This window comes from Salvia hispanica, chromosome 2, assembly GCF_029641045.1.
Source record: "Salvia hispanica isolate PSC_SH4W2 chromosome 2, Shi_PSC_v1, whole genome shotgun sequence".
Lineage (NCBI taxonomy): Eukaryota > Viridiplantae > Streptophyta > Magnoliopsida > Lamiales > Lamiaceae > Salvia > Salvia hispanica.
Window position 1 is genome coordinate 41,212,848 of NC_142693.1, and position 20,348 is coordinate 41,233,195.

General features: G+C 33.1%; 3 protein-coding genes across 3 annotated transcripts; all 3 read left to right on the forward strand.

The window, feature by feature from the left end:
* The first annotated feature begins 1,754 nt into the window (after positions 1-1,754).
* Positions 1,755-2,557, forward strand: LOC125202321 (transcription factor IBH1-like). Its single transcript, XM_048100698.2, has one exon. It carries the CDS (start codon positions 1,927-1,929, stop codon positions 2,395-2,397), a length of 471 nt encoding a protein of 156 aa, XP_047956655.2. The 5' UTR covers positions 1,755-1,926; the 3' UTR covers positions 2,398-2,557.
* A 2,262-nt stretch (positions 2,558-4,819) lies between these two features.
* LOC125214962 (serine carboxypeptidase-like 20) lies at positions 4,820-8,433 on the forward strand. Its single transcript, XM_048116228.2, has 14 exons — positions 4,820-5,134; positions 5,267-5,403; positions 5,911-5,984; positions 6,082-6,204; positions 6,300-6,402; positions 6,477-6,514; positions 6,589-6,690; positions 6,795-6,875; positions 6,960-7,199; positions 7,268-7,333; positions 7,404-7,525; positions 7,644-7,757; positions 7,958-8,003; positions 8,079-8,433. Exons 1-14 carry the CDS (start codon positions 4,983-4,985, stop codon positions 8,160-8,162), a joined length of 1,482 nt encoding a protein of 493 aa, XP_047972185.1. The 5' UTR covers positions 4,820-4,982; the 3' UTR covers positions 8,163-8,433.
* A 5,436-nt stretch (positions 8,434-13,869) lies between these two features.
* Positions 13,870-17,831, forward strand: LOC125202711 (serine carboxypeptidase 1-like). Its single transcript, XM_048101158.2, has 14 exons — positions 13,870-14,178; positions 14,386-14,522; positions 15,308-15,381; positions 15,478-15,600; positions 15,694-15,796; positions 15,880-15,917; positions 15,991-16,092; positions 16,227-16,307; positions 16,423-16,662; positions 16,732-16,797; positions 16,868-16,989; positions 17,102-17,215; positions 17,409-17,454; positions 17,539-17,831. The coding sequence occupies exons 1-14, from the start codon at positions 14,027-14,029 to the stop codon at positions 17,620-17,622; spliced, it is 1,482 nt and encodes a 493-aa protein (XP_047957115.1). The 5' UTR covers positions 13,870-14,026; the 3' UTR covers positions 17,623-17,831.
* Positions 17,832-20,348: the final 2,517 nt, after the last annotated feature.

A 20,348-nucleotide genomic window follows, 5' to 3' on the forward strand; every position in this document is an offset into this window, starting at 1 on the left:
TGCGATGCCAATGTCAATGATTTCAAGTGTTTATATATGGACCGTTCAATTATATATGTACATTTATAGACTTGTAGCATATGTGATTGTCTAGAGAATCTAGCTAGGGCACAACCAAGATTGTTTAAACGATATTCGTCACGAAAAAAATGGCTGACAGCTTGCAAATTATATAATACAATGATCCTTCAACTACAAAAATAAAGTTAGACTTTCTTGTGTGAATTTCAGTCGTTCTATTTGTGGCACATACGTGTATACTTGTAAATATAGACATAGTTATAAAATAAGTGATAGACATAGTAATAAAATATGTGTAAAGTCAATAATAGAGTCTCAACCTATGCTGCAAAATACTAGTGCATAATATGATTAGTATCATTTGAAGATAAAATGTGGTATATAGTACAATACTATATTATAAAATGTGGTAGTACAATACTATATTTTAAAATGTGGTAGTACAATACTATATTTTAAAATGTGTGAATATATTCTGATGCGAATTGGAAGGGTCCAAGGAAAGGGTTAGGTGATCAGGGCTTTTCATGAAGGCTGTGGAATTCTAACAAAGGAGAACTCTATTATTTCAACAACTAAAAAATTAGTAGAGTACTACATAATTTCCGATTTAATTAACATGCTAAAAAAATTTGTGTGTATTAGTTTGAAATCCTAACAAAAGTTGGCTCTGATCACATAGCAAGTAGTATTTCATTTACACGCAAATCCAAATAATTCAAATGTAGACCTAAAATTAATCGAGTTAAAATACAAATTATACCACCAACAGCCTTCCCCTCTAATTAACTTCTAGAAAGGAGAAGATTGATTAGTTTATATAATTTGTGAGATAGAGAGAGATAAGGGACCTTCATTTGCAAAAGGGGAGGTGAAGCCATGTGCAATCATATGGTAGTTAGAGACTAATCCGAACCCCACAATTTTGTTCCAAACCCTAAAATGAAAGTGAGAGATTATGACCTAATAATATTTGCATTCTTATTAACAAGTCATCCATTGGATGTGTGTGAGCTGTAAATTGCACTCCTTCCGCTCCCTCATAATTGAGTCATTTTTTTCATTTTGGGATGTTCTCACCTAGTTGAGTCATTTCTATATATAATATATACATAGGGTGCGTTAAAATGACAACACCTCTTAAAGTAGCACCATACCACCATTCCTAGCCAATTATTTGTACACGTGGACGAATAATCAGCTGCCATGTGGCAATTATAAAAAATGCTCAAGGGTAAATTTCCCCGGCCAGCAATATGCAATACACTAGACAGTAATATCCAATACACTAGACAACAATCTATAGATTGTTGTCTAGCGTTTATACTATTTCTGGATACGTGGTGTCACGGTATCACTTTAAGAGGTGTTGTCATTTTAGCACAAACCTAATATACATAATTAACATTTTTTCTCACTTTTACTTTACTCTCTCTTACTTTATTTACATTCTACTCTATTCTCTCCAATTTTTTCTCTCTTTCTCTCTTATTTTTTTATCTGTCTACTTAACACATTAAATATCTATTCTTAAACTCCGTGCCAAAAAGTTTGGCTTCAATTGTAAGGGAGCGAAGGGAGTAACTAAAAAGGCAAACTAAACTATCAAAAGAGAAACTTAATTAAATGCACTTATTCTTCAGTTTAAGTTCCAGCTAGCAATTATTAAACACAAGGAGTATAGTTTATATACATATTTGAAAAAAAAATGAAGATTCCATTTCAAGATTGATTCCCTACCACGAAGCCGGCCCCCTTCTCAGTCTCACCTCCCATTTTCAATCCTTTTGCTTACATCAAACTCTTTCTTATGATCAACGCACGTACACTTTGGTTATATATATACACACACAAATCTCTTATGTCAGAACTCACAAGCAGTAATCATTTTGTCCCAATATATCCATGTCCTCTCTCTCACAAAACCCTAAAAAAACCCTCTCCTTCTTCTCAACAATGAAGAACCCTAATAATCCCCTGAAGAAGCGGCTCACCTCCCGATTTCTGAAAGCCATGGAGAAAATCAAGTACAATATGTCGCCGTCGCCAGTATCATTAGAGGAGAAGAGAAGGAGGCACCGCGCAGTGAGAGGCGCGGCCTATGCATCCATGGCTTCTGCAGTGGGGCCGCGGAGGGCATGGAGCCGGGCCCTGCTGAGGAAGATGAAAGGGAGAAAGAGGGCAGGGCGAAACCCTAGAAATGTGGATACGAGGTTTGGGTTGAACCAGCTATGTGACGTCGTGCCAGGTGGGGAAGCCATGCATTCGCGCAGCTTGTTGAATGAAACGGCTCACTATATAAAGTGCCTTGTAGCTCAGGTGCAGATCATGAGAGAGATTCTTCAATCTTCCTCTTCTTCTTCAACAACATTGTAAGATAAGAGCTTTATATTGATATATATGTGGCTATAACATGTACTATAAGGTTAATTAATTAGTGTTATTATATGGAGTAGTATTTATAAATAGCATAAAGTTGTGTTGGACAGCGAAATTGTGGATGAAGTTGAGATTGAGATATATAGCGATTTTCATATTTGATGGCGATGAATATGGATTTAGATGAGAAATTTTGACTCTATCATATTCACAATTGTATTTATGTATGTATATGAGTGAATTAATTAGTTGCCGGAAATAAAATACCGTACCTAATGTATCCACATAAGAAAATGATCAAATAATGACCATCCTGGCTAGTTCTGTTAGCTAGAGGCCGATCTGGTTCGTATGAGATTAAATGTAAAAATGCACTTATATTTTTACGCACAAATTAATGTTCAGGGAACAAGGTTAATTTATAAAGTTATTAATTTTGTAATTCCATATAAATTATAATCTGCCACAAATTAGTAATAAGGATGTGTGAGGAGAGGAATTAAATACAACAAAAAAGACTATTCTCATTTCATTATAAATTATAATCCTGATGGAATGTCAAAACACATGGGTTTAACCGTTCCCTTTGAGAAAAAATATTTATGTCATCATATATTGCTTACAATTATTTATGTTATTAACTTTTATATTTTAAATTAACAAAAGTTGGTTGAAAATTATATAAATATATGTTTATTATTAATTAATTTATTAGTTTATATTATTTTTTATTTAAATTTTATTAATTAAAAGGTAGTTCTATTAAAAAAATAATGACATCCCCAAAAATAATTATTTATTTATTTTTAATATTATGCAATATATGGAAATGATAAATTAAATATACATACCATTAGATCTTATAAAATAAATTACTATTTAATTATGTGAAATTTATTTTTTAATAAATACTAGGAGTACTACTAAGACATCATAAAAATTTTATGATGTTCAGAGTAAATCTATAATTTGCTAAACTAAATTTAGAGAGAATCAAGTTTTATTTATATATTCAATTCCTAATGCTCCATATAAAATTTTCTCTCTGTTGTGGCTTCAGTGTAAAATAATTAAATATATATTGTGTGAAATCTGTTTTAATATTTTTTATATGGTTTTAGTGAAATACATTTTTTGTATTTGGACTTTGGGATGATATCAAAAGGTTTTTTAGAACAAAAAAAATAAACAAATTGCTCCTTAGAGGTTTGATGAGGGTATTTTTTACTAAAACAGTGTCCGGAAAGTACAATCATCCTTCTAGCAAAATTACATTAAAGTCATCAGGTAAGTAAGAATTTATTTAAAGAATTTGGGTCGCATTTAAATTTATGATCAATTCTAGGTAAAAAAATTGTAATTCACTTTTTATAGTGCTATAAAAAAATCCAGGGACTATTGACATTCATTAGTGAAATACTCCTATAAGGTACTTCCTTCTTCTCAATTAAATTGAGTAAAAATTTTTGGATATCGAAATTAAGAAATTGTATTAAAAAATGAGAGAAAAATAAAGTAAGAGAAATATAAAGTGAGCAAAGTAAATGATGAAATAAAATAAAAGTGATTAGGTGTTTTGTTTTTTGTCAAAAAAAAGTTAACTCAATTTAATTGAGACATTAAAAAAAATACAACTCAATTTAATTGGATCGGAGAGAGTATGATTTATGTTGTTCAATCTTATAATAAATGTCATTGAAATAAGTTAGTATAGAAATAAAAATAAGTGGGACATTTAATGATAGAAATCTCAAAATGACCTCATTCAAAAAAATTAAGTAAAAGTTAACTATTTTTTGGTTAAAAGAAGTACTCCTCCCTTCCCTTAAATTTTGTCACATTTTTCTATTTTCGTCTATCGGATAAAATTTATCATTTTTCACTTTTTATCATTTTTGGTAGTAGACCACATATTCTATTAACTAATTCCAAATCACATTTTATTATAGAATTAATATATAAAAGTATAGTAGGACCAACTTTCCACTAATTTTTTCAATATACTTTCTATTATATTTTTTAAAATCAGTGTCTGGTCAAAGTGGGACAAAATTTAAAGGATGGAATGAGTATAAAAAGAATGTGTGTTAGCTCGAATCGAAGGGAGTAATTTTTTGGAATAAACATTTGTAAAAATACTAAAATCCCTATTTGGGAATGACGAACAATCTATTGTGATTCCATGAACAAAGTAATAACTTTTCTAATTCAGATTAACATAATAAAGACTCAAACCACACAATCTCGCAATATATTTCATGTTACCAAGATCTACATAAATCTTAACTATTTCAATTTTCTGCTATCAAGATGAACATACGAGTCACAATTTTTTTCGTGATAAAAGGAAATGTGCCAAATACATCTAGATTACTTCTCTCCAATAAATTACTTCGCTCCAATAAAATACTCCCCACTTTAGCTCCCAACACGTTGCTTGAAAGCTTAACTAGATTCCCCAAGTCAAAATTAGATAATTTAGATACAAAGATCCAAATCTTTTCAGATTTCACTATCAGTGTGTGTTGAAAATTCAAGAGATAATTTACCAAAAACATCGCCTGTTTTTCCAATTTGACAGTATGAGACTTTTTGACCTTTTTCACTGTTTGCTGCTACTTGTTTTGATTCAAATTGCATTCACCTTCAATTCAGCATCATCTGCGCCTGATGGTAATCTTGTTACAAAGCTCCCTGGTTTCAGTGGCACTTTCCCTTCCAAACACTATTCTGGGTGAGTTAAAAATTCAACCTTTATTTTGCTTCACTGATTTTTCTTCTCGATTTCTTCTGTCACACTATTTTGGGTAAGTTAAAGATTCAATCTTTTCTTTGTTTTGGTGACTTCTTCTCAATTTACACACAGGTATGTCACCATCAATGAGAAGAAATTGTATTACTATTTTGTGGAGTCTGAGAGGAATCCATCAAAGGACCCTGTGGTGCTTTGGCTCAATGGTGGTCCGGGTTGCTCTAGCTTTGATGGATTCATCTACGAGCATGGTAATTATGACACCCCTTCTTATCTCGGTGTGGACTTGTTTTTGGCAAGATCTTGGCTTTGTTGTTGAGGTGGAGTAACAATGGTGTGGGATTTTGAGTCTGATGCTTTTATAGAAGCTTTTGTTCTTGGTAAAGATTCTGTTTTGGTGTTAATCTGATGGATACAGAGTTGATCATGTGATCATTATTTGTGTTATAGTTGCAAATTAATTAAACATCATGTGTTGTATGGCACACAATGAAGAAATGGACCAGCATTGATCATTTTGCTATGAATTGTAGAAGTTCAATGCTGAAGTTTACTCACTGTTTTCTTGAGTATTTCACTCCCTATCTGCATTGCATTGCTAGTTAACGTGCACTTATTTACTTCGTTTCTTGAGATGTTCCTTCCAGACATGTCGTAACTGGACCATGTAGCATTCTTGGAAGTTTGAATTTAACTAACAGAGATTGATTTCTTTTAGTTTAAATACTTTTAAGTATCTTGTGTGGTTCCGATTGCAGGACCCTTCAATTTCGCGAAGGAGCCACATGGTGGCTTCCCCACGCTGCATCTCAATCCATACAGCTGGTCCAAGGTCGTGATTCAATCATATTGGTTGCTAAAAATCTCAATTCTTCCTTGCACTAGCAGCTCATTAGATTTTAGTTGAGGTTGAGAGTTTGTCATTCTAGGTCTCTAGTATAATATATCTTGACTCCCCGGCTGGTGTTGGATTATCTTACTCAACAAACAAATCTGATTACATCACCGGAGACCTAAAGACGGCTTCTGACTCTCATATATTTCTCCTCAAGGTGAAAAATACCATCCTTCATTTTTGTGGGATTTCTACTTTTGTACACCTTTTTTGCATATTTGCCTTGAATAACTTTGTGTGTTGTCCGGCTAGTGGTTTGAGCTCTACCCGGAATACCAGAGCAACCCGTTTTACATATCAGGAGAATCATATGCAGGAATCTATATCCCAACTTTGGCTTTTGAAGTAGCTAATGGTACTATCATTTATACCGTGTGGAGTGCTTCTGATATTTTAGGGTGCACGAACTGATTGTTCACAAATTCGTAGGAATTGATGCTGGTGTGAAGCCTACTCTCAACCTCAAGGTATTACATATACCACCAGGTCTCCTCTTCATAAGCATGAAATATGAAGAATAATGTGAATTTCCTATATGCAGGGGTACCTGGTGGGAAACGGAGTTACTGACGCTGTGTTTGATGGCAATTCTTTCGTACCATTCGCTCATGGAATGGGCCTTATTTCAGATGAACTCTTTGAGGTACGTTTCCTTAACACGTCTGTGATTGTGCAAGAGGTATGTAGTTGCACTTTCAATCGAACAAGAGTCGGATTTGAAGGACCAAATCATGCTTCACTACGCAGGCAGTCAGCTCTGAATGCAATGGTGATTACTACAATCCAACGGGCCAGAACTGTGAGAACAAACTTGTCAAAGTTGATGAAGTAAGTTGTTTTCAGTCTGTCAAATATTGGGATATATATATGTACTTTTTGCATGTTGTATTTATCATCTTCGTGTGATTTCAGGCTCTCAAGGACCTAAATATATACGACATACTTGAGCCATGCTATCATGTCCCCGAAAGTATCATTCAACTCAAGAACACAAGTGTGCCGCTGAGCTTCCGAAGATTAGGTGAGACCGAAAGGCCTCTGCCCGTTAGAAAAAGAATTTTTGGGCGTGCATGGCCCTACAGAGCTCCAGTTAGAGACGGATATGTCCCAACATGGCCACAGCTTCTGAAAGGCGAAAATGTTCCTTGCACGGTAAGACTAAACATCGATTTGCTTCAAAACAATTTTTTACAACTTTCTCATCCTTCATCAACGTGTAGGATGATGAGGTCGCAGACATATGGCTAAACAATGAAGCAGTTAGGAAGGCGCTTCATGCTGACAGCGTAAGGTTTACGTTTTCTTGCTAAGTTGGTTCTCAAAGTGACGTACTAAAAATCATGCCCGAACCCACAGGCAGACCTAGCCGGAAGGTGGGATCTTTGCACGGACCGGATTTCATTTCACCATGATGCCGGGAGCATGATCAAGTATCACAAGAACCTCACATCACGCGGGTATCAAGCCCTTATATACAGGTTAAAATTACACTATACGAAGTTTTGAAACACTATCTACCTTTCGTTTCGCTTTAAGGTATGGAGTGCTCTAAAGCTTTTTTCTGAGACTATACATTATTGCTTTGCTTGGTTGCAGCGGAGACCATGATATGTGTGTCCCATTTACGGGAAGTGAAGGGTGGACAAGATCCATCGGATACAAGATTATCGATGAGTGGAGGCCTTGGTATGTGAAAGGCCAAGTTAGTGGGTATGCAACAAAAACTTGCACTACTAATTTTTTTTTTTTTGGAGTTTGATCGATTTATGACTGAAAATATATCAAAAGCTTTTGTCAAACTGACTGTTGATAAGTTGGCATATGTGTGGACGACGTGTCGTGACAATTTGACACAAGACTCTCCCTTCTGGATGAAGACGACTAACATTTTTCATTTTATGACTTCATAGGTACACTCAAGGCTATGACTACAACCTCACGTTCCTCACCATCAAGGTATGAAAACACATGACTTTTGATCGAGTACTTGTTGTCATCGACTATGTTGACACCTGAATCTCGACTGTGCAGGGGGCTGGACACACCGTGCCAGAATACAAGCCATCCGAGTCGTTGGAGTTCTATTCACGCTTCCTGGCTGGGGCGAAGATATGAAAAACAATGCCTCTTCGTATGGGAAGAAAGTAGTTAATCCATTCACTATGCCATTCGATCCTCCAAGTTCTCATTCTTTATTGATGATTGGAGAAGAATAATTTCAGTTATTATTTAGGGAAAGAATGGATTTAATTTGTGTTCCACCAAAACAGTGCTTAGCATTACTTATACTAGGAAGAGTCTGACGTATTGTGATTTTGAATTCATAATAAATGTTACTTTTACGTTTGTGATTTCGAATTTAGAATAAATGTTAGTTTTTCATCTATTCAGAATCGTGTATAGTGTGTAGATTATGCAAAATCTTGTACAAAAACATATTGATTGTGATATTTAAATGGTTCATGGTCAGTTCCAAATACATGATTTAATATAGAGCTAACTGCAAAAATGGTCCCTGGACTATGGAATTTATCTCGTCCATAGTCCCTGGACTTTAAAAATATCACTAGACATCTCTGGATTATGAGTTTATCTCGAAAATGGTCTCTTTTCACTTTTAACATTTTCGGTCGAAAATACCCTTTCGGGGGTTTGGGCAATTTGGTCTTTTTACACTTTTAACATTTTAAATCTGATATTGTTTCAGTTATGTACTAAAAGTTATGTACTAAATCTGATATTATTTCAAAATTATCATTCTTCTTCCCTTTTGTCATCCTTCACTTTGTTTCTTTATTTCAATATTAGATTTAATTTTATAAAATTAAATTTTAAATTTCAATTTTTAAATATCAATAAATTTTTTATTAAATAACAAAAATTAATAGACATAATCAATATTTGATAGTGTCTAATATTAATCAATAATGCATGACAACGCCTTAATTTAAATCAATATTTAATAGCTTTAATCATAAATAGATCATATAACACGATTTATTCTGAAATAAATATGCGTATAATGTAAGACTAATATAATTTTCGTTTATTAATTTGAAAACAATAAAAAATTACTAGAAAATTTTAACGAAAATACTCCTATATAAAATTTTTAGTAGGATCAAACTTTTAGTCAACTTCATAATATTCAATCACAAGCAATTGTAACAACCGAACGAAGGCTAGATAGAATGACTCTTATTTTTCCATCATGATTAATATTATTTTTCTGTACTTCTTCAATTCAGCTGAATATTATATTAAATAACAAAAATTAATAGTTTTAATCAATATTTATAGTGTCCACGAATTAATAGTTTTAATTTAAAAAATTTATTGATATTTAAAAATCAAAATTTAAAATTTAATTTTATAAAATTAAATCTAATATTGAAATAAAAAGAAAAAATCAAATTTGCCAACGTCTATGCCGTTGGCCAATCAGGAGATGCCACGTAAGGCTGCTCAGCGGCACGGACGTGCTCTTATTTAAGAGTTGTGTCGTGCCGCTGGCATGGACGGACGGCTCGCTGCGGCGGACAACGGCGGGGCGTGCTGCTGGCACGGACGGACAGCAGCCCACTGCGGATGCTCTAAGGACAAAGGGTTTATCTCGAAAACGGTCATTTTTCACTGTTTTCGGTCGAAAATACCCTTTTGGGGTTTTGGGGGATTTGGGCAATTTGGTCTTTTTATACTTTTAACATTTTTAAAGCTGATATTATTGCAGTTATGTATTAAATATGATATTATTTCAAAATTATCATTCTTCTTCCCTTTTGTCATCCTTCACTTTGTGGATTCCAACGATATCCTACATGCATATGTTCCGACGTCAAAATTTGAAAAAAAATTCAAAATTTTTTAATTTTTTCGTACAAGCAGAAATGTCAACATACTATATAAAATATGTCAATATAATACATGTAGATGTCAATATAAGCGATGAGTTAACATTCTTAAAGCATTGTGTTGACATTCTCAAAGCATTGTGTTGATATTTTCGAACACTAATTGACATTTTCATCCAAAACCCTAATTTGAAGTTTTTTTATCTTTTTTTTATTTTATTAATAAAAATGAAAATTACACGTGGCAAATTGTAGACCACACGTTTTCTAAAATCTCATGGCCTTAAATTAGTTGTAGTTAGCAATTAAATGATGAGTTAACAATTGATCACTCCTCAGTTTTGATATATATTGATAAGTAGATTTTTTATCAACAAATGCATCAAAATTTTTTAATATAATGCATGTAAAATCTCAATAAAACTGCATTGATATTTTCGTGTACTTTATGTTGATATAAAAAAATCACGAAAATTAGGATATGATTATAGAATAACGACCTTACCCCTTTGTTGATATTTTATCTACTATTTATTGAAATTTGTAAAATTTAATCTCGTCCATTCATTTTAAAATCTAAGAATGTTGTCTTAGTTTTGAATTATAATGCTACAATCAATATAAGAGGATCCGTATGTAAACTTTTATGCACATATAATATATTTACATCATCAATTAACTGTAAAGTTGTGACTTGTGACTAATTAATAACCACGTCTAAAATAGAACTAAGGACCAATTCCATTAATTAGATATCACAATCCAACTGCCATATTTGAGAGCATCTATAAAAAAGGTATATTATGTATATATCTTCTTAAAAAGTGAAATATATCCTTTTAAAATATAACATATTCCAAAGAAAAAAAAGTATATGGAAAGGTAAATTATTATTTTTAAAATAAAATAATAGTACACAATAATACATTTAAAAACATAAAGTGTAATACCTTCTCAAATACCTCTCTCCTTGGAGAATGGTTTTTCATGAAAAGAAGGAAAATATGATAGTTATAAGATTGTACCTCTCCATTAATGGAGAGGTAAAGATACCTCTTCAAAATGAGAAAATGTATAATACATTCTCAAATACCTCTCCCCTTGGAGATTGATTTTTCATGGAAAAAAGGTAAATATGGTAGTTATATTAATTTACCTCTGCATTTACCTCTCCCCTTGGAGATGCTCTGATGGATATGTCCCTTGCAAAATGAGGATCTAATTTACGTCTAAAATACTAGAACTAAGTAGGACTGTCAATTTTCGACACGTCATGATAATCCGATACGAATCCGCACGAAATTATTGGGTTGAGGTCAAGTCTTATTGGGTCAGTGTCCTTATCGGGTTGACACATTAAGAACCCGATAATTTCAGGTTGGGTTCGGGTCGGATGCGGGTAACCCGTTAAGAAATAATATTGTAATCTTTATTATTATTTTAAAAAATGTATATTACTTTAATTATTTAATTTCTTATAAATTAGGTTCAAAATGGTATAAAACGAATTTTAATTGTATAAATTGTTAGAGTTTGTATATTAGAAATCACGTTTCGAGTGATTGAATACTGCAAAACTCTTATTTTATTTTCCAATTAATAAAACAAATTATTAATGCATGTTTAAATGTATAAGTTAACTTAACAAAGTCTAAGTCTTTGTTTTAGTAGACCGGTTGTGGGCGTCGTCCACTTTAAGGTAACACGGTCAGTTCTAAACAAAGAAAAAGGTGAATTTTCACGACCTAGTTGGAATTTGACTATCCATCGAGAAAGGTTGCAATGTCAGTCCGCATATTTCTAAACCGACATTGGTGTGGTATAGCACTGAACGGATCTAACAACAAGACTTGTCCTTATCCTATCTACTGAAAGGCGATGTCTTGATAAATATTTGTTTCTTAATCAATGTAGGTTAGCATTGAGCATACGGTATTGATTATGCATTACTTTGACTTATCAAATGGTGCGGATTTTTCGTAACCCAATTATCCTGATATATTGGGAAGTGGTGATCAATATCTAGCGGTGCTAGGATTGCTATTATATTGAACGTGCACGAGCTGAGTCTCGTTTGATAATGTCCTCAAGAGGAGCGCGAAACAATGTTTTATTATTCGGAACCTAGCTAGTTGGAGTTTGATTACTCTATGAATAATAAATAAGCGTTTCATGCTAAGTCCACTCTTGGAATTAATAAAAAGTTAATTAATTAAGTCCATAGCAGACATTAATTAATTAATGGACATTTTTATCTTAAGCGCGGGAAATGAAAGTTAAACGGAAACCCGGATTACTTGTAATTTCGGATTTGGATGGGGAGAGTTCAATATTACTTTTGTAGTGACTGCTCGTAATATTCCAATTATAACTTATATTAAATTGTGGGTTCAATTTAATTAGTAAAAAGTAATTGGATGAGCCCATATCCAAAACCTTCTATAGATCCATGTCTGGGCCCAAAAGGAACTTAATATAAATAGGAGAATAAAGGAGACAGAAAAATCACAATTTTTATACTTAAAATTTTCAAAATTTTCGTCCCCCCCAACTGAAGGAGATTTCGAATTCTACTCATTTTCCCAAAAGGATTTCTTCTGTCTTCTTTATTTAAGTCCTAGTATTCTGGTGAGATCAGCCCACACGGATATCGGAGTACAGTTCGGGAACCAGAGAGAAGATTTGTGGTCTAGTATTCAAAGCATCACGCGGAGAAGCAGCTAGCCATCTTCAATTCTTTGGAGAATTAATTAGGTATTTTTCTGCTCCGTAGAAAAGCATGTTTTAGGTTTCAATATTCTTAAAGCATGATTAATTCAAGTTATGAGCATGATACATGTAAGAATTACGCGAATAGATTTTGTCTAAATAATCTGCTAAATAGATCTGATTATTATGTGATTTATTGGTGTGATTGATAATTGTTAAATTATGTTAATCCATGAAACACCGCTTCCGCTGCCAGTTCCATCATAAATTAGGTTAAAAATTAAGGTTTAATCGTGTAATATCAGGTTCGGGTCGTTATTGTGTCGTGTCAAACTATATTATATCGTGTCGATAACGGGTTCGTGTCGGGTGCGGGTCGTGTCCGGATTTGAAGGTAGCAGGCCGGGTTCGTGTTCGGATTTACTGTTTCCTTAACAGGTCGGGTTCGAGTTAGGCTTTATTGGGTTGAGTCGTTATCAAATTGACCCGATAACGATCCAATCCGCACGATTTGCTAGCCCTAAAACTAAGAACCAATTCCATTCATTAGATATCACGATCCATATGTGATGGGATATGTCCCATGCAAAATGAGGATCTAATTTTTTCAAGATTCATTTCATGATATTTTTTGCATTATTATTAATTAAAATTCAATGCTTTAATCTTATCCACTCATTTTAATAACTATTTTAAGCAAACTCTATTAAAAACTAATTTTAGTAAATAAATGAAATGTTAGTATTAATTTACTTTATAATATATGAAAATTAAAAAAAAAAAAATTCCTCTATCCATAAAAAATAGACAAGTTTAACCATTTTTATCTGTTAATAAAAATTAGACTAACTCTTAAAATAGAAAGTTTTAAACCAATACTAACCATACACATCTTCTAAATATGGACCCCACAATCAATTAACAATAATTTTACTATATTTCACTTTACTAATTATGCATTATAATTCATGTCATTTATAAATATTTTTTTTATATATACGTATGGAGTATCTTCAATCCTTATCAAAGGAATCAAATTACATAATCAGACATTCCCACAATATTTCCTGCTATCAAGATTAACAGAAATCTTGAATTCCACGAGTCACAAAATATTTCGTGATAAATGGTGATGTGTCAAATATATCAAGCCTATGCACACCCATCTTATTAAAAAAACAATAAAAATAAGAAATGAGTACTATAAAAAAGTAAAGAAAAAACAAATGTGTATTGGAATTCCTCATCATATCCTCCTCCCCACTTTTTGCTCTTTTTTGTCCACACACGTCGCTTGAAAGCAAAACTATCTTCCTCCAGTCAAAATATAGATACAGAAAAACCAAATCTTCTGAGTGTGTGTGTTCTTGAGTTGAAATTCAGGAGATAAAAACATCTCCTGCTTTTCCATTTGACAATATGAGACTTTTTGACCTTTTTAACTGTTTGCTACTCCTTGTTCTGAGTCAAATTGCATTCACCTTCAATTCAGCATCATCTGCGCCTGTTGGTAATCTTGTTACAAAGCTCCCTGGTTACAGTGGCAGTTTCCCTTCCAAACACTATTCTGGGTGAGTTAAAGATTCAACCTTTGTTATGCTTCTGTGATTTTTCTCATCAATTTCTTCTGTCAAACTATTTTGGGTAAATTAAAGATTCAATCTTTTCTTGGTTTTAGTGACTTCTTCTCAATATCTTGGATTATATTGTCGTTCTGGATAAAGGGTCTTTCTAATTTTTCTCTCGCTCTCTACACACTCACACACTTATACACACAGGTATGTCACCATCAATGAGAAGAAATTGTACTACTATTTTGTGGAGTCTGAGAGGAATCCAGCTAAGGATCCTGTGGTGCTCTGGCTCAATGGTGGTCCGGGTTGCTCTAGCTTTGATGGATTCATCTACGAGCATGGTAATTATGACACCCCTTCTTATCTCGGTGTGGACTTGTTTTGGCAAGATCTTGGCTTTGTTGTTGAGGTGGAGTAACAATGGTGTGGGAGTGGGACTTAGTTTTCATAGAAATTGTCGTTTAACAAAAGGATTTTGAGTCTGATGCTTTTGTAGAAGCTTTATTCTTGGTAAAGATTATGTTTTTGGTGTTAAATCTGTTGGATACTAAGTTGATTATGTGGTCATCATTTTGAGCTAATGAAAATAAAAGGTGAGCTGCAAATCAGTTAATAGCATCTTGTGATATTATGGCACGCAATAAAAAATTTCCAACACTTATCTTTTTAGAAGAAATTGTAGAACTTCATTCTTGAACTTACAAAATGCTTGTTGATGAGCAATTATTTCTTTCATCTCTTGGAAGTTAGAAGGTAAGGTTGTAATCATTCTTTTGATGTGGGATAAGGCAAATGAATAGTTAGCATTTGTGTTATATTTGCAAATTAATTCAACACCATCTGCTGTATGGCACACAATCAAGAAATGGACCAGCATTGATCATTTTAGTATAAATTGTAGAAGTTCAGTGTTGACGTTTACTTACTGTTATCTTGATTATTTCACTCCTTACGAGTATTGCATTTCTAGTTAACAAGCAATTATTTAGTTTGTTTCTTGAGATGTTCCTTCTAGATATGTCGTAACTGGATCCTGTAGCATTCTTGCAAGTTTGAATTTAACCAACAGTGATTGGTTTCTTTTAGTTTAAATATGTTTAAGTATCTTGTGTGCATCCGATTGCAGGACCCTTCAATTTTGCGAAGGGGCCACATGGTGGCTTCCCCACGCTGCATCTCAATCCATACAGCTGGTCCAAGGTTGTGATTCTTTATATTGGTTGCTAAAAATCTAATTTCTTCCTTGCACTAGCAGCTCACTAGATTTTAATTGAGGTTATCAATTTGTCATTCTAGGTCTCTAGTATGATATATCTAGACTCCCCGGCTGGTGTTGGATTATCTTACTCAACAAACGAATCAGATTACATCACTGGAGACCTAAAGACTGCTTCTGACTCTCATACATTTCTCCTCAAGGTGAACTATACTACCCTTCGTTTTTGTGGGATTTCTACTTTTGTATGCCTTTGCTGCATATTTACCTCGAATAACTGTGTGTTTTCCGGCTAGTGGTTTGAGCTCTACCCGGAATACCAGAGCAACCCGTTCTACATATCAGGAGAATCATATGCAGGAGTTTATGTCCCAACTTTGGCTTTTGAAGTAGCTAATGGTACGAACTATCATTTATGCAGAGTGAAGTGCTTCTGATATTGTAGGGTGAATGAACTGATTGTGTTTGTCACAAATTTGTAGGAATTGATGCCGGTGTGAAGCCTGTTGTCAACCTCAAGGTATTACATATATTATGCCCCCTCTTTGTAAGCATGAAATATGAAGGAGTAATGTGAATTTCTTATATTGCAGGGGTACCTGGTGGGAAATGGAGTTGCTGACGATGTGTTTGATGGAAATGCTCTCGTACCATTCGCTCATGGAATGGGCCTTATTTCAGATGAACTATATGAGGTACATTTCTCTAACATGTCCATGATTGTGCAAGAGATACGTATTTGCACTTTCAGTTGAAAATGAGTCGGGTTTGAAGGACTATATATATGTAGATAAATATGTGTGTCTCAAAATCATGCTTAACTACGCAGGCAGTAAACTCTGAATGCAACGGTGCTTACTACAATCCGACGAGCCAGAACTGTGAGAACAAACTTTTCAAAGTTGATGAAGTAAGTTGTTTCAATATGTCGAATATTGAGATATATACGCACCCTTATATATATATATGTGTGTGTGTGTGTGTGCTTTTTTCATATTGTATTTATCATCTTCGTGTCACTTCAGGCTCTCAAGGACCTAAACATATACGACATTCTTGAGCCATGCTATCATGCCCCGGAAAGTATCATTCAACTCAAGAACACGAGTATGCCTCTGAGCTTCAGGAAATTAGGTGAGACCGAAAGGCCTCTACCCGTTAGAAAAAGAATTTTTGGGCGTGCATGGCCCTACAGAGCTCCAGTTAGAGACGGATATGTCCCTACATGGCCACAGCTTCTGAAGGGCGAAAATGTCCCTTGCACAGTAAGACTATACAATGATTTGCTCCAAACCAATTTCTAAACAACTTTCTCATCCTTCATCAACGTGTAGGATGAAGAGGTCGCGGACATATGGCTAAACAACGAAGCAGTTAGGAAGGCGCTTCATGCTGACAGTGTAAGATTTACATTTTCTTGTTAAGTTGGTTCTCAAAGTAACAAACTAAAAATCATGCCCGAACCCACAGGCAGACCTATCCGGAAGGTGGGATCTTTGCACGGACCGGATTTCATTTCACCATGATGCCGGGAGCATGATCAAGTATCACAAGAATCTCACGTCACGCGGGTATCAAGCCCTTATATACAGGTTTGAATTACACAATATGAATTTTTGAAACACTATCTACCTACCGTTTAGCTTTGAGGTACTCGAAAGCTTTTTTTCCGAAATTATACATGATTGCTTTGCTTGGTCGCAGTGGAGATCATGATATGTGTGTCCCGTTTACTGGAAGTGAAGCTTGGACAAGATCGATCGGATACAAGATTATTGATGAGTGGAGGCCTTGGTATGTGAAAGGCCAAGTTAGTGGGTATGTAACAAAACTTACACTGCTAATTTTGTTTTGGAGTTTGATATTTATCACTGAAAATATAAAAAAAGCTTGTGTCAAACTGACTGATGATAAGTCGGCATATTTGTGGACGATGCGTCGTGACAATTTGACACAAAACTCCCCCTTCTGGATGACGACGACTAACATTTTTCGTTTTATGACTTCATAGGTACACTCAAGGCTATGACTACAATCTCACCTTCCTCACCATCAAGGTATGAAAACACATGACTTTTGATTGAGTACTTGTTGTCAGCTTGAGATATGACTACGTTGACACCTGAATCTCGACTGTGCAGGGGGCCGGACACACCGTGCCAGAATACAAGCCAACTGAGGCGTTAGAGTTCTATTCGCGCTTCCTGGCTGGGGCGAAGATATGAAAAACAACACCGCCTTCGTATGGGACGAAAGTAGTACTATATGTATTCACTATTCTTCAAGTTCTCATTCTTGATTGATGATTGGAGAAAATAATGTATTTATGTGCCACAAAAAGAGTGTTTAGTAGTACTATTACTTATACTAGGAAGAATATGATATATTATGACTTCGAATTTATAATAAATGTTACTTTTTCATCTACTCAAAATCGTATATATTGTAGATTATGTAAAAGTTTGCACAAAAATATATAGATTATGATATTTAACTGCTTCATGGTTAGTGCTAGATACACATGATCATAATGGAGTCGAGACAATGAATATATTTTTCCTCTAAAACATAAAGGATCTCAAAATTATTCAAAATAAATTAATGTTTAGAAAAGATATTTAAATATGTTATTTAATTTAAATCAGTCAAAGAAAATCTAAAATTGTTCAGTGATAGAAAAGCGAAATGATAAAAGAAATTTGTAGAATTTTTTTAATGTTCATGTGTATAATTGGTTGTAAAATAATAAATATATTAATATTTTTATTTTACTATATTTAAGTAGGTTCTTGTAATTGTAAACTTTTATACATATTTAATAATTTACATATATACGTTATGTAACGTGATCAAATTAAAACTCTAAATATTGTATCAACTCAAAACTATGATCTGGACCATTGAAAAATGTCAACAGATCACAAAAAAATATCAATAGGAAAATGTCAACAGAATTTCAACGGTAGTCAATGATTGATGATGTGTTGATATTGTGTTGATATTAAAATCTTAAAATTTTATATTTTGTTGATATTGTATTGAAACTGTGTTGAAACTGAGTTGAAGAGTTTTGAGTTTGCATAATATATAAGTGCATTTTAACACTATTCATATACGTTATTGTTAGAAAAATAATCAAATCCTAATGCATAATGAAACATCCTAACAAGGTTATTAGATAACTAATTAGGTCATTTTAAATCGATTTAATTTGTAACATGAATGATCATTTTTCGGTCGGATTAGTTCATATACTTTCATACCCTATAGTAGGCTCGAATGAACTGTCTAAAACAATAATAGAATGACCTAACTTGTATCTGTAATGACCTCCATCCTCTATATTTTATTCTCATCCTTCGGTTTTAATCTAATTAAAATTTGGTTGAAATTAATTAGTCCTTATCTCTATATACCATATATATATTGCTACAAGATAAAATAGTATATTTGAGTTTTTAAACTTTAAATTTGTACTTGTTGGAATCTAAATTGTTGATCCTATATAACAAATTAAAAGAACATATTTATTTATATGACCTCGATTACAATTTACATAATAGTAAGACTTAAAAGAAAAATAGTTTTCAGTATTAAGATTAAAAGTTAGAAGCTTAGTGCTCATTTTGATATATAAAATTTATTTAGTTGAAATAAATTATACTACTACTAGTATTCATTTAGTACTATATCTTTTGAGAAATTAACCCTTGAAATAAATACACACAAAATAGAAGTAATTTAATTATTTAATACAGCATATTTTACCTTTATTTCATGTTGGTACAAAATGTGTGAAGCTTACATAAATCATACAAAAGTCTAGGACTGTCAAAATGAATATCGGGTATCTAATCCCCGATATCCAAACCCGAAAAAGTCGGATAGTTGGATACCCGAAACCCGATTTTTCGGGTATCGGATCAGGATCGGGTAGTGAGAATTTTGAATTATCGGGTATCGGGTTACCCGATATCCGATCGGGTATACCCGAATTATCCGATTTATCCGATTAATTTTTTAAAATTAATAAATTATATTTTTATTATAATCAAATGTCATTTAATTTCTTAACTAAAATTTAATTAACACTTAATAGTTAGCATATAAGATATGTAATTTAATTTTTTAATTATATTTTAATTTCATTGACTCGTGATATTTTGAATTTTTGATGATATTATTGTTAGATCTTGATTCTTATGAATTATTGAATTGTGATATTTATAAAGGATGAATGTTTGAACTTATTAATTTTGATGGTTATTGACTTATTGTGGATGGATAAAAGATGTTAATATGTGGAGTATATAACTTATGAATTTTGTATTTTTCAAAGTTTGTAGTTATTTTCTTTTAAATTCGAACTACTACAAGAATTTTGTATTCCTATAAATTTGTAGTTATTTTCTCTTAAATTTGAGCTACTATAAGAATTTTGTATTTCTAAAAGTTTGTAATTATTTTTACTTGAATACTAGTACTTCAACTTTGTATTAAATTTGAATTAAATAATATTAAATAAATTCTAAAAGTTTGTAGTTAGTTTTCAAAAATAAAATAAAATAAAAATTCAAAATCACAATTGGGACTGGATACCCGAGTCGGGTATCTGGGTACCCGAAATTAAATTCGGGTCGGGTATCGGGTATTGGATTTTGGGAATTTCGGGATCGGGTACCCAAAAATTTCGGATTGGGTATCCGCGGGTACCCAATTTGACAGGCCTACTAGGGCTGTCAAATTGGGTATCTGCGGATACCCGACTTGAAAATTTCGGGTACCCGATCCCAAATTTCCCAAAATCTAATACTCATACCCGATCCAAAAATAATTTCGGGTACCCAGATACCCGACTCGGGTATCTAGTCCCAAAAAATCGGGTATCCAATCCCAACGGATTTTTTAAATATTCTTTTATTAGTTTTTAAAGAAAATTAACTACAAAATT

Excerpts from the sequence above, each read along its gene's own strand:
- LOC125202711 (XM_048101158.2), top strand. The coding sequence starts at position 14,027 with ATGAGACTTTTTGACCTTTTTAACTGTTTGCTACTCCTTGTTCTGAGT. Across the intron at positions 16,308-16,422 it reads AACTTTTCAAAGTTGATGAA|GCTCTCAAGGACCTAAACAT; the intron begins GTAAGTTGTTTC and ends GTGTCACTTCAG. Across the intron at positions 16,990-17,101 it reads TATCAAGCCCTTATATACAG|TGGAGATCATGATATGTGTG; the intron begins GTTTGAATTACA and ends GCTTGGTCGCAG.
- LOC125202321 (XM_048100698.2), top strand. The coding sequence starts at position 1,927 with ATGTCCTCTCTCTCACAAAACCCTAAAAAAACCCTCTCCTTCTTCTCA.
- LOC125214962 (XM_048116228.2), top strand. The coding sequence starts at position 4,983 with ATGAGACTTTTTGACCTTTTTCACTGTTTGCTGCTACTTGTTTTGATT. Across the intron at positions 5,985-6,081 it reads ATCCATACAGCTGGTCCAAG|GTCTCTAGTATAATATATCT; the intron begins GTCGTGATTCAA and ends TTGTCATTCTAG. Across the intron at positions 6,205-6,299 it reads CTCATATATTTCTCCTCAAG|TGGTTTGAGCTCTACCCGGA; the intron begins GTGAAAAATACC and ends TTGTCCGGCTAG.